Source organism: Eublepharis macularius, chromosome 4, assembly GCF_028583425.1.
Source record: "Eublepharis macularius isolate TG4126 chromosome 4, MPM_Emac_v1.0, whole genome shotgun sequence".
NCBI lineage: Eukaryota > Metazoa > Chordata > Lepidosauria > Squamata > Eublepharidae > Eublepharis > Eublepharis macularius.
The window spans coordinates 88087099-88101825 of record NC_072793.1 but is presented as its reverse complement, the minus strand read 5'-3'; the positions used below and the strand labels follow the sequence as shown (position 1 = coordinate 88101825).

The following is a 14727-nucleotide window of genomic DNA, read 5'->3' as shown; positions in this document are numbered from 1 at the left end:
TTATGCTGGTAGGATAATGGGTTATTTTATCTGACATTTTATTATTACATATAGAACTGACATGTTGTGAGGTGCTAGGGCTCCCCAGAAAACCAGTGCTGTCATTTGTGTGCGTGTATATACATGTACCTACAATAGGGACAGAGCTACTGTTTCCCTTTTTGTACTTTCTTACAAATGTATGAGATCAGATGCAATGCTAAGTCCACCCCAACAAACAGGCATGGTGAAAAATGAGGGTTTGTGCTAGCTTCTCCATGGTTTTACTTTACGAGCCTCTGTCATGTAATTAGTTGAATCAAGAAGTAGGGTTGCCAACATCCAGGTGGTGGCTGGAGATCTCCCAGAATTGCAACTGAACTCCAGATGACAGAGATCAGGTCTACTTCTTGGTTCAACCACAACACAGAGGAAAAGTATAAAATGTGTTTAGTTCAGATTACATTGGTTTCTAGCTGCATGGCTGTTAACAATAAAAACTTATATATAGGAGGGGGGAAAAACCTTTGCCTTATAAATATACTAAATAGTAATAGCTTCAAAATGAAATAGAGCAGTATACTAGTAACCTAATTATTTTAATGTGCTGATGCTATATAGTCCAGCACACTCAATAAGATGGTGGAGAGGAGGAAGAGCACAAAATTAAGTTAATGCACACTTATGAGGGAGAAATCTTCTCTCTCTTCTGGTGCAACAGGGGAGCTGCAGGTTGTGCTAAAGCCCAGTTTATTCAAAATAATCTCCAAACAGAAGTTCAGCCCGACTATCAGCTCCCCCATTGTGATGGAAACTGATGCCATTTTCCAGCACAATGGGGAAGAGTGGAACATAAGTACCCATCTGCCCCCCCCCCACACCTCTGTTTTGGCCCTGGGGAACCTGACAATCCTATCAGGCATTTCCCTCCATTCCAGAACTCATCCCTGTTAGTGAATACAGATTCCACAGCAGAATCCTGGTGATGCCTAATTAAGCCCTTCCTAGCCTCTTCTCTAGCTAGGGTTGCCAGGTACCCTTACTTTCCTTGGCAGAGGCGGGGACCCAGTACTCACCAGTGTGGAAATCTTCATGCATGTATCGTTTCCTGAAGTGATGTTATGGCACTTTGCACGGGAGTGCTGCTGTGCTTCAGGTGAGGCTGGTTATTCTAGAATCTGCCCTTTGGGGGCCCAAATGGGCCCCTGCAAAGTGGAGGAGCACTCTTGCATGAAGCACAATTACATCACTTCAAGAAGTGACATTGCTGTGCCCAACCAGGATCACTCCCACCATATGCTTGTCTGGCTTGCCTGCTGGTAGCGGGAGATTACTGGAAGGCTTGCAACCTCCTGCTGATCACCAGCAATTGGCAGGCAATGGGGCAAACCACCAGGAGTTTGTCCACCAACAGTGGGCACCTGGAAAGCCCATCTCTCAGAAAGAGTTGCTACAGGTAAATAGTCAATTTCCATAGAACATAGAACACCTAAAACCAATACAGAATCACCCCAAACATTCAGATGTGCAACAGCATTGCCCACTGGTAGGAATGGTTATACACCCATTACAATATCCAACAATACGTTGGTTTACTCTAAGAGGCCAAATGAGGGAAGCAAACTTCCCTTACCAAGTCTACTTCAGTTGCCTCTATTAGTTGCTGCCATGCCCCATGATTTTGCTCAAATCTTCCATGAATGCAATTAATGATGCAGCAGTCATACTCTCTTCCAGGTTTCAGCACATGTCTACTAAAAATTAATCTCAACACTGAGGAGGTGAGCTCAAGCTATTGAAGCTACCAGGAACTGATTCGTTTTCGTTTTCGCAGCCATGTCGGACACTCCTCTCGGCAGGTCCGAGAAGAAGCGGCCGAGCACCCTGACCGGGCGGCTGATCTGCAAAGGTTAGCCCCCAGGGCTCCCAGGGAGGGTCCGGGACGCGACGGGAAGAGCCCTCTGGCAGATCGAGGCAGAGGGTAAATTGCCCGTTTGTCCCTATGGAGGCCGGCAGACGTGCGCAGCACCTTGTGTGCTGCCGGGCTATGGAAAACGGCAAAGAACAGGATTAGGCAGAAGCCTGTAAGTAAGCGAATCCCTTCTGTTACTCAAGCGCATGTGAAGGAGTGGTGGGATCTGAAGCTTAGAAGATTCGGATTTTTCCCCCCTCGCAGAGTCTCGGAAGATTTGCGATCCCCCCCCCCTAAAATGGCAGCAAAAAAACAGAGTCCTGCTTTGGGCAAGTCAGTTTCGGCTGCCCTGCAGGGAAGAGCTGAGTCGCTCGAGGAACTGGTGAAAAGATTGGTTACTGAGGCCATAAAACCCTTTGTTGACAAGCTGAATGAAACAGATCAAAGGGTGGGCTTAATTGAGAGCGATGTGAAAGCCATTAAGGAAGTAGTGGGGGGGGGCAGAGAAGTCTGCTCGGGAAAATGCATCACTTACGAGAGCAACGAACAAGGAGCTAAAGTTGGTGGAAAATCAGCTGATTGGGCTGCAAGTGGAACGAACACAGACCATTTTGTGTCTCCAGAATGTTAAAAAGGAGGAAAACGAGGATTTGTGGGATCTTGCCTCGGAACTTTTAGCGTCACCCGCGAGGGCAACTAAAGAAGAAGTAAGAAGTGCCATTTTGGGAGTCCGTCGAGCATCTTCAAAATATGCAATGAAGCGGCAGCTGCCTCGCGAAATCGTTATTGAGTTCTCATCCAGGAGGGTCCGGGACAATATCCTATATAACTCATATAATGCGGAGTTGGACTTTCTGGGAAATAAAGTCAAGATACTGAAGGACGTTCCATTTTTAGTTCGGAAGAGAAGATTTAAATATAAAAAGCTGGCTGCTCTTTTGAGGGAACGTGACATAAAGTACAAATGGCTACTTCCGGAAGGAATCGGGTTTAGTTACAAAGATCAAGCTTACAAGATTAATTCGGAAGATCAGCTAAGGGATTTTGTGGACAAAAATCCAGAATTTGGGCCAGACATCAAGCAAAAAGAAGAAGATTCGAAGCCTGAAGGGAGGGGGGAGGAAACGAGCGCTGCGGCTGTAGCTGCTCAGAGAGAACTGCGTTCGAGGCCCAGAGGGGGGAAAAAGATTTAATTTGAATTGTAATTTGTATTTTGTAAGATCAACCAATCCATCATTACTTTATTAAGCTATTTTTTAAATTATGGCAGTATGAAGGGAAAGCATTGAAGTGTAGTGTTTAGTGTTTGTAAGTTGCCTTCCCCTTTTTTCCACCCCCTCCTTCCCCCCTTTCTTATTCTCCCTTCTTTCCCTTTCCTTGTATTATTGTAGTTTTTTGTAGTCTATTGTTTTTAGATGTTAAAAAGAATAAATAAATATATATATATAAAAAAGAAAGCTTATGCTACAATAAAGTTGGTTAGTCTTAAAGGTGAAAAAAAAAGAAGCTACCAGGAACTAAATTACTCTTGACAGCAGATTAAAATTTAGCCTGTTTATAGAAAGAACAGTTTCTCCCATATTGTTCTGCAAGTTCATTCTATCCTCAGTAAAGCTTTTCTAAATTCCAGTTTCCTAAATTTCTAAAATTAATTCCAAAATTTGAGCATGGGTGATTGTATGATTTCATAAGTATTCTCATTGTGCAGTGATTTCCTGAAAAGCAGTATGCACAAGACTAGAAACAACTGATCATACAGTTGAACTGATTTCTTTTTGTAAAGTTTTGTCAAGGTATACATAATTCTGCCACCTTAGGCAACAGCCTGTAGTAGCTTTGCCATTCCTTGGCTGGCAACCAGCAGGAGAGGGAGGAGGTGGATATGAGGGGAATACCGAGGTTATGTTGCCGGTGTGACATTGACACAATGCTCTAGGATTCCACAGAATTTTGCCTGAATCCTGCAGCATGTATCAGTGTCATATTGGTGATGTGATGACTAGACATGGATACGAATGGGGAAAAACACCCGAACAGGGTGTTCGGTGTTCGTTCTCAACGACGAACACGAACAGACGAATGGGACCGAACATGTCCCGTTAACTAACGTGTTCGGTGTTTGCTGTTCGTCGGTGCCAGAGTGGCCCCCTTAGCACTGAGAGAGCCAATATTCACAGGGAATGTGTAGCAGTCTCTTCTCCAGCCATCACCCAAGTTTGGTCAAGATTGCAGTATGGATCTCAGAGTTATACACCAGGCCTCCAGGTCAGAGAAGGACAGATTATCCGCTTACGCAGCAAGGTGTTTGATGACTGTGACCACCGGGCCTGGAGGGTGCGGGGAGGTGGTGGTGTGCCGCTCCCCTCAGGGGGTGGGAGTTCTGGCCGCTGGCCAGCGGAACCACCCATGTGACCGCCTGCTAGGCCTCTGGGTTGGAGGTGGACAGATTATCTGCTTATGCAGCAAGGTGGTTGATGACTGCGGCCACTGGGTGGTTAGATAGAGGGAGACCAAGGGGTTCCAGCCATGGCAATAAGCCATACCTGGAAGATCCTGTGAGGGGGGGCTGGAAGACCCCGATCCATCAGCGGCTTCTGGCATCAACCACCTCCCTGCTGTCATGGAAAGGAGGGGATGGGGCAGTGCAAGTGGTGGGGAAGGGACTTGTGGCAGGACCTGAGATGGAGAGGAGGAAAGAAAAAAGATGAAGTGGTCAGGGTGGGAGAGGGGGACCAAGGGCTTCCATCCATGGCGACAAGCCATACCTGGAAGATCCTGCAACAGGACCTGGAAGACCGAATCCATCAGCGGCTGCTGGCATCAACCACCTCCCTGCTGTCACAGAAAGGAGGGGATGGGGTGGTGCAAGTGGTGGAGAAGGGACTCGTGGTAGTACCTGAGAGGGAGACGTAGGGACCGTGAACTGGAAAGCTCCCAAGCAAGAGGTAGTTGGTAGGGGTCGGAGTGGTCCCAGAGAGGGAGAGGAAAAAACACAGCAGCGGCAGTAGCTGCCATCACCCACCTTCCTGCCTTTGCGGAAAGGACAGGAGTCACGGGACACATTCCCACCTGGCTCAAAGGGGTCCAGTCAGTCCCATTGACAGGGGAGCCCCCATGCTGTGCAACCATGCTGTATCCCTATATGATACAATCAGCTGCGCAATCGCAGCCGAGCTGTCCCTCGTGACCAAGGAGGGAGCAGTAACAGGATAGTCCCTCGTGAAGCGGCAGCTGACATGACACGCCATCCAACCTTTGTGGAAAGAAGGGGATGGGCAGGACAGGAGAGGTCATTCGTAAGGGTCGGAGTGGTTCCACAGAGAGAGAGGTAGAAAGAGGGACCAGCAGCCCCGAAAAATGAGGGGGGGGGCAGAGCAGTTCCACACCGCTCAGAGACACCTCACCTGTGCAGGCAGTATGGGCACTACTCAAAACAGTTTGGGCTCCCCGCCTTCCTGCCTTTGTGAAAAGGAGGGGATGGCTGAGACAGGAGACGGGCTTGGATGGGTCAGTGTGGTTCCAGAGAGGGAGAGAAAGAAATGGGGCAGCAGCAACAGCTGACATCGGCCACCTTCCTTCCTTTGCGGAAAGGACATGAGTCAAGGGACCCATTCCCCCCTGCTCAGACAGCAGTGTTTGCAATGGATAGGGCCACTGTGCCGCTCAACTACATGTGCAACAGCTCCTGAGCTGTTGCACAAGTGCCCAAAGGAGGCTGCCGCCAGCATCACCCACTTTCCTGCCTTCACAGAAAGACGGTGTCATGATGATCTGGCTGTGCCAGGAAGACCTAGCAAGGCCTCAGAAGCCTGTTAGCAGCGGGAGTGAGCCTGGCTAAATCTGTCCCAAATGTGCCAGCCCTCCTTCGAGATACCTGCAGGACTCGATGGGCAAGGCTGTGTGGCGGTGGCATGGAGAACCAAGGGGCAAGATGCTTTAGTAGTCTGCGGAAGCCCACATACTCCACGATGGATATGGGCAAGCCATGTAGGGCAATTGTCTCTGCCAAGGCATGAAGGCCTGCCTACTGAGCTCTCAACCTCGCTGTTGTAAGCGGCGGTTTTCCAGACATGAGGGGACAACCTCAGCGAGCGCGGCCTGCCTGAGCACTCTGCTCCCACCAGCGTCACCCTCAGGGCAAGGATTCTTGCTTGGGGTGGATTCTGGTGACCCTCCCACTGATCCCCGCTCAGAAGAGCTGGTTGCCCCCTTTCTCCCCCCAACGTAGGTTTTGCTGGGCAAGGATGGAGACCACAGGCTCGGGTGGTGCATCTTCAGTTGTCGAGTCAGGGCCATCGACGACAGGTGCTTCGGGTTTTTGCCCCTGCACACCAGGACATCACAGGCACAGCACCGCACTACATGGGAGTCATTAGGAAGGGCCCAAAAGTGCCTCCATATGGAGGCATTGAAATGCTAACTGTCCCTGGGGAAGGAGGACGAATGGTTACAGGCTGCGCTGCGGAGCTACCCACGGATGACGGACTGTGGGGTGGACTGCAGGCGGGGACACCACCGAGAGTTTGGGATGGGGACGGGAGGGATGTTTTATAAATCACAAACCATTCCTCCATGGATCCGTCACCCACCTCCTCCTCAAAATGTTGAGAGAGATCCTCTCCCCCCAGTGGAAAGACCTCTTTCGCCTACTCCACAGCCCCCACAGGTGAATCTGGGGGAGCAGGAGTACTCTTTGCTGCCCCCAAGCCACACTCAGTACTGCTTTCCACAAGTAAACAAGGAGGACTGCCGTTGTACTTCACCCCACGACCACCCTTGGTGGCCACCACAAGGTGAAGACTCATTGTGCCACCAAACTAGAATTAAGGAAGACAGAAAAGGAGAGAACACTGTGAGCCCTCAGCCAAGGTGCCCACAGAGCTTGGCCCCGGGGCCTGGCAGCAGCCCTGGAACCAGAGAGAGGGGCTAGAGCCCTAGCCAAGCACTCCCAGATACCTGACAAGATCAGGCACTAATAATAATGTGAGCCCTCAGCCGAGGTGCCCACTGAGCTTGGCCCCAGGGTCTGGCAGCAGCCCTGGAACTGGAGGCTGAGACTAGAGCTCTAGCCAAGCACACCCACAAGCCTGACCATCAGATCAGGCACTGATATTGATAATAATAATAATCAGGGTGAGCCCTCAGCCGAGGTGCCCAATGAGCTTGGCCCCAGGGCCTGGCAGCAGCCCTGGAACCAGGGGCTGAGGCTGGAGCCCTAGACCAGCACACACACAACCCTGATTACCAGATCAAGCACTGATAATAATAATAATAATAGTCAGTGTGAGCCCTCAGCCGAGGTAACCACTGAGGTTGGCCCCAGGGCCTGGCAGCAGCCCTGGAACCGGAGGCTGAGGCTAGAGCCCTAGCCAAGCACACCCACAAGCCTGGCCACCAGATCAGGCACTGATATTGATAGTAATAATAATCAGGGTGAACCCTCAGCCAAGGTGCCCACAGAGCTTGGCGTCAGAGCCTGGCAGCAGCCCTGGAAGTAGAGGGCTGGGGCTAGAGCCCTAGCCCAGCACACCCACAACCCTGACCACCAGATCATGCACTGATAATAATGTGAGCCCTCAGCCAAGGTGCTTACTGAGTTTGGCCCCAAGGCCTGGCAGCAGCCCTGGAACCGGAGGCTGAGGCTACAGCCCTAGCCCAGCACACCCACAAGCCTGACCACCAGATCAGGCATTGATAATAATGTGAGCCCTTGGCTGAGGTGCCCACTGAGCTTGGCCCCAGGGCCTGGCAGCAGCCCTGGAACCAGATGCCTGGGGCTAGAGTCCTAGCCCAGCACACTCACAAGCCTGACCAGATCAGGCACTAATACTGATAATAATAATAGTCAGGGTGAGCTCTCAGCCGAGGTGCCCACTCAGCTTGGCCCCAGGGCCTGGCAGCAACCCTGGAACCAGAGGGGATAGCTCTCTATCCCACCCACCACACACAGAACAATGCCCAACTCCAATGCACTCTCCCTGTCTGTTCCCCAAAAGGCTATCAAGAGCTCTCTCCCTCTCCACTGCTTCCTGAGAGTGAAAGCCAGAACTGGGAATGCAGTGCTCTTTTATAAGCAGAGGTCTGATTGAGAAATGCAGGAGGTCTGTGGTTGGCAGTCAGAACTACCTAACACGGTTTGCAGGGATGAGATTGGAGTTCCCATGGCCACAGAACAACCCCCTCCTCCCTCCCTCCTCCCTGGTGTCTGCTCCCACGTTACCGATTGTAACCAATTTTCAGCTCCACGCTTGGAAGGAAGACCTGCCCATCAAGCTAAGTCGGGCTTTGATTGGGGTGTCCGGGGCGACAGAGGGAGTGCAGACAGAGTTCAGGCACTCCCTCCCTCCATTGCCAAGGCAATTGATTGAAGGCGCCTGAGTGTCTGGCTTCCCGAACGGCGGCCGAGTGCAATGAAAGATGTTGTGACAACCACCTGTTCGGCTGGAATGGTACATTCATGAACAACCGAGTGGCCTGTTCATTGGTTTTTTCCATTCGTAATGCTGTTTGTGCCCATGTCTAGTGATGACCCTCCTGGATGTTTGTTGGAAGTTACATTGGGCCATCAGTGCTATGCTTCTTTAAAAACAATTTTCCCATCCTCTTGGCAGGCCAGCAAATAACAAACAGAGAGGCCGGGAAGTCTCCCTAGTCTGTACTGTCTGTTGGGTGGAGCTGGCCTTGTGAATTTAGCTGGTGACTCCTTTAAGAAATGCAAGTCACTAGCTGCCATTGTTGGTATGCTAGAAATGAAAATGAAGCATCTACTCTTGAATCCCTTTGGTTTGCACAAGGTGACCCATCAAGCTGAACTCTGCCTACCAACTATGTATGGCAGCCTGTCAGGGGTACAGTCTTTCTGTTGTGCTGCTTGCCTAGCTCTACAAAAACAGGAGGGCTGCCAACCACCTGGCAGGCTACAATACTTTTTTGTGTTCATCTTGGATGGTCACAATTTGTGCAAGCCTAAACAACAGCCAGAACCTCAACAGGACTTCTTATTTTTAGGCTAGGCCCAAAGTTGTTTAAATGAAAGTAACACTAAGATAATAGTCAGCAATCTCTTTCAAAGTATTGGATGTTATTCATGCTTTTGAAATGTATTATATCTTTAAATGATCTTTTAAAAACTTTAAAAAACTTATAAATAAGCCCATTCTGTTATTATTCCCATCCCAATTTAGCATTCTCCAGATTGCTAAATATCTTTACACCCCAGAGAAATATCCTTTCGTCTCCTAGGCTAAAGTAGGTTTTCAATATGAATAAACTAGTTATTGTAAAAATATCTCACTCACTTTAATGTTCCAGTTTTGCTGTCAGGTAAACAACAATAGATTCCAGTCAGAAATTAATGCTAGACTCCTACGATGTTTTTTATGGCAAAGTATGTATTAAAATAGGCATATCGCAATTTCACAGATGAAATCCTCAAACAACAGAAAAACAGCTGATCGACTATGATGTTCATTCTGCATTATCACAAAAGTGTTCTTCCTTTCACCTTTGGCCTGTGGTCCATCGTGTTCCAAGGACCACGGACCACGAACTTTTAACAGACCCACCTAATTCACGGACCAGTTCATCTGTCTGTGGTCTGTCACTTACAGGGGCCCTAGGACCACTCCTTTTGCACTCAGAGATGCCAAACTCACAGTGAAGCTTCAGCAGGCTCTCTTCAGCCACCCTCCAAGTTTGGCCAAGATTGCATTTCGGAGGTCCATGTTACAGACCCTCAAAGCGGCCACCCCCAGGAAACTTCCAGTAGATATTAGGAGTCGCAAATGCCAATTGATTTGCATTAACTTGCAGCACCAAAAACTTGCAAAGAAGCAAAATCAAACAGAAAAGGGTGGGGGAAGAGCCCCCTCTCTCACCACACAGACACCTTCCCAGCCATTGACTAAGGAATTCTTCTTTGTTGCTCACATAGGAGCTCTCTATCAAGTTTTCAGGTTAAACTACAAAAGGGGCACCGCGTAGTGAGCTACTTAAGGAGAGATAAAGACCTACAGCGGTATGGTCTAGAAGACCCACGAATTCTTTAAAAAAAACATGAATTTCAGTTCATGTTATTCATATGGTTTGGCATTAGATTGTAGAGCACCCAGCACTTTGTATAGAGCGTATTTTGATAGTTACATCAATCTTGTATCAATCTTGTTAATTCATTAGCTGTACAGTGCGCTTTAAGAATTTGTAGGTTTTCTAGACCATACTGCTGTAGGTCTTTATCTCTCCTATCAAGTTTTTAAGGGCTGAGATTGGTGTGTTCCCAGGGCTGCCTCCGTTGCCTAGGGAATTAACTCATGCTTCCTCCTTACTCACATAGAGAAGAATAGGAGCTCTCTAGTTGGCAGCCAGAGCTGCCTATCAAGGTTTTGAGGGCTAGGATTGGTGTGTTCCAAGGGCTGTGAACATCCATTCCATTGCTTAGGGAATTGATAGATTGGCGCCAGGATGTCTGGACTCACGGATCACGGACCAACAGACTGGCCCAAACTGACCAAAGTTTGTGAAAAATGTGAGTCCCACAAACCGTGTGTTCACAAACCACAAACCAGGCTGGACCATGTCAAATTTAGGTCCATTTTGCAATTATGAAGAAATATTTTTTTAAAAAAAAAATTAAAAACTTAATTGTAATGTTCTGCCGTGTATATATTTTTTGCATTTATTTCAGTTAGTTAAAGTGAGGTTTTGAGAATGTTTACTGTGATTAAAAATTCAGACTGTTAAAGCAGGGAGGAGGGGCTAGATGAGTGAGTGAAGTGTTTTGATTGGATGGTAATTGTACCCTAGGGGTGGAGTGAACTGCAAGCTTTTAGTGTTCTGAGGAAATAATTCAGGAAGTTCGTATCTGTGGGTGTGAGAGGAGAGATTTATTATGTGAGTGAAACGCTGAAGGAAAAAAAACGGTGTGTTTGTAGATGAAATCAGCTTAAGTGGCAATTGAGGAAAAATAAGTCTTTGTGACTGAGTCCTTTTTATAAACAATTAAAGATCTGAAACCATCATGTGTATGAACTATTATGAAATCAATATGCTTATGAATTACTCTGAAACCATTAAACAAATGTACTTATAAATAACTATTTCTAATTAAGTAAAACATCTGTTTCATCTAGAATAAAGAATGCCTTTTTTACCTCACAGCCACTCCCACATGCTGACCATCCTGCCATTCTACCATCTCTAACTAAGCCATCCTATACTGTAAGTCAAACGGAGTGAGAATGAAGGCAAAAACTTTTTGGGAGCAGCAAAAAAAAGCTAAGGGAATACTAAGAAAGGCAGGGAGATAGTTTCATATATGTTTAATAAAGGGGGCAAAACACCACATAAACTTTTAGAAAACACTGGCACAATAACATTCTGTGAGGTAATCGTAACAGCATTGGTTTTGAGACTCATAGGGAAAGCATTGCATTTTCTCAGATACAAAATATGCACTGCTGTAAAAATGCAATAGCCCTGTAACAAGCTTTGAGAGAAGATGTCTAGACTATCCACAGCAAAGGAACAACATATATCAATGTATTGAGTGAAAAGGAGATTGTGCAGACACTAAAGGGCCTAAAAGATAATGAACATAATTAATCAAATTCTTCTGAGCACTTAAAACTTGATTGCATTTTTTTTCTAAAATAAAAACTTATGGTTCATCCAGAGGAAGTGTTGGTGGTCTGGGATGGAAACACTTGAAGAGGCTGAATGTATATTTGCTTAGAACAATCTATTCCAGTGTTTTGCAAATTTCCCTTTTAAAGTTCACATTTTTGAGTGTTCTACTCTATCATCAGCTTTTTTGGATGCTTGAGCCTCTCTAATTACTGGCCTGTAAAATGAGAATGATAAGAATTGAACCTTTTATAGAATAAGAGCATTGCCTTAGGCGGTTATTTTTTTAAAATGTTTATTTCAGATCATAATGAAATATTAAAATATTACTGAAATAGCAGATTTACAAATGATAAGGGTCTTAATGAATAATGATCTGGGATGTTTAACAACTCACAACAAATGCTGGGTGGGACACTTCCTCATGCCCTGGAGCATCTTAAACAGTTTACAGAATTCTAACACTTTCCTTCCCTCCAAACAGAAGAGACATGCCAAGCTTTACAGATCAATACAGGTGAATTAAACTCTCCTCATTGCATAAATGCATGATATAAGATTTAATTATGCTAGTCAAGTAAATCTCACTTTAAAGTGACAAGGAAAAAGAGAATTTAGTAGTACTGCACATTTTTACAGCTGCATAAATCTGTTTCACACAACCAATGCTATTATGCCAGCACTTTAAAACTAATGAATCATCCTGCTGCTTTCAATGGAGGGAGTGTAGTTTGCATACAATGAGCTCCTGTATACTGGCTAAATCTCACCATTCTTTTCTAGTTGTAATGCCAAATGAAATTTCTGAGAAAACATCATCATCATATTTTTATCTTTAAATTACCTACAGATACTATGCCATCTACAATGACAATCTGAAATAGAAGAGCCTTGCAGGAAGCCCAGAACATGGTTTTAGCTGGTCTTTGCTTTGCTTCTACTTACCTCTCCATCTTTGGATTCCAGCTTGAGCTCTGTCCTACATGTGGCTTCGAAGTTGCCAGCCTCAGCATTTATGTGAACTCCCTTGGGAGCCTCCATTATCAAAGAGCGTGTGGGTGACTCCAGCCTGCAACATAGAGAGGTAATGAAGTCACTTTCTGGAAACTTTTTTGTATTTTAACCACACCTTTAGAATCTAATTGATCATTAGGGCCTGATGCTAAGTCTACTATAGACTAGGATTGGATTCATCCATCTGTTCAAGGAAATTGATCTTCCCTGCTTCCTCCTTCCCCAGTAGCCATCTGCATGCCTGAGAGCTGGAAGGCTCTTCTGAATAAAATGTTGTTTAATATATAATGTCAAATTCAAATTCTTTCTTACAGCATTGTTTCAGCTCTGTATTGGATTTCTGCTTGCTTTCAAATTTCTGCAATCCATACCCTATTGTATTGTATATTAAATGTTCCAGCCATTGGTCATATTGACTAGCACTGTGTAATCCTCCTTGAGTCTCAGTGAGAAAGTTGAATGAATGAATGAATGAATGAATGAATGAATGAATGAAAAGGATGTCTGAAAAAATTTCCTTCGCCAATCTGCACACACACTTGCTTTGAGCCAAAACCTGCTATACGACAGCAACAGTGACAATTTTACCAATTTCACCAATTCCCCTTCCTTACTAAACCCCGCCCCCCTCAGTCCACATGGCAGTTTTGCTTGCAGATGATTCAGCATTTTCATTCTGACATGGTGGAATTTCAGAGCAATCCTGATCATAACATATCTGTAATAATGAAGCCATGTTTTACCTTTATTCATATAGAAAATGAGTTATTCACAAGGTCAGTTCCTGGCTTTGGCAAGACGCAGTCTAGTAAGCCCTGTTCAGATGTGACTGTGACACAGATAAAGAGAAGCAAGGCAAGCAAATGGAGATTGTTGCTCTGGGTCACCATTGATTTTTACTAGAATTCCCAGGCAAATGAAAGATAGCCGTTAGCTCACCTGTTATCTCATTCTGTTTGGTGGTTGCTGTTCTGAGCAGCACTCACTGGTTACTTGGACAGGTGATTGAACAGTGGACAACCATCTGTAGAAGCTATTATGGACCTACTCTATGTTTTTCTGACCCCAGCTATGCATTTCATAAACATTGCAGCCCTCTTGGACTCAGAGATACATGCCTCGCTAGTTCTCTTGGAAAAACTAGCTTTTAAGACAGCCTGCACGCCACCTCATAAAATGTATGTTTGAACACACATCCATGAAAAAATGGCCTGTTCTCCATCTTTATGCTTAAAAAGCTTCTAGCTTGTAGGGAAGATAGTTTTGAAAATCTCTTCATGAAATACCAAAGTTTAAAAAGATTTTTATACCACAGACATACGCACAAATAAACAAAGTTAAAAATGTGAACTACAGATTTTTTTTTAAAAAAACAGTTTATAGCTGTCTAAATAAACAATCTGCAGACATCGCTCCACCTGAGAGATGGATCAGACTTACTCACCGCAGGTGGAGTGCCAATTCAAAACTCCTATCAAAGGAGGTTTTAATCAATAAACAATTCCTTTAATATTCTAGGGTTTCTTGGCCCTAAACTGGTATTGTAACGAGGAAGGAATTAGGTATCTGTGATGGTCTGCATGTATTAAAGAAACTTGGAAGCAACGTGTATACACACATTTGTGGACTGTTAAGAGTTAACCTCTCTCAGAGTTAGAGACTGGCAAGTTACTCCAAAGCCATCTGATTGGGTAGCCTGAGCTAAGAGAGGAGGGTTTTTTCCAGTCCTGGTAGAGAGAGAGATTCAGTGAGGATAGTTGAGCGATGGAGATCTCAGGGAAAGCAGTTTCTTCATCGACAGGAGAACTGAGAAAGTTGGCAGGAGGTTTGGGTGGTAGGTTTGCTTGTTTGTTTATTGTTATTATGGTCCTTAGACCAAACATACAAAAATAGACACATATTTGAAACATTACATATTTTAGATTAAAAGTTTAAAAACAGTTTAAAATCGTATTTGCATCTAGATATCATAAGATTTTCTTATCCTGAGTATTGCCATGCAAAAGCTGGCCACTTGATACATGATCTTTGCATCTTTATCAGATAAGAGAAACTCCAGTTTAGCTTTTTTGGAGAGGTCCAGTTTTCCCCATAACAGCGGAATAATAAACTTATTGTGTGCTAGCTTAAAATATGGACATAAGAAAAACATATGTTCCAGAGTCTCAACCTCCCTTGTCTGGCAAGTACAGAGCCTTTCA

At 45.6% G+C, this 14727-nt stretch overlaps 1 protein-coding gene across 2 annotated transcripts in view; it reads right to left on the bottom strand.

Annotated features, from left to right (window-relative positions):
• Positions 1–14727, bottom strand: part of SGCD (sarcoglycan delta) — a 367194-nt gene that overhangs the window by 4952 nt on the left and 347515 nt on the right. For both annotated transcript variants that reach the window (XM_054975881.1, XM_054975882.1), the window contains exon 7: positions 12458–12581. In XM_054975881.1, the coding sequence (XP_054831856.1) occupies positions 12458–12581 (124 nt within the window). The remainder of the gene's footprint in view (positions 1–12457; positions 12582–14727) is intronic.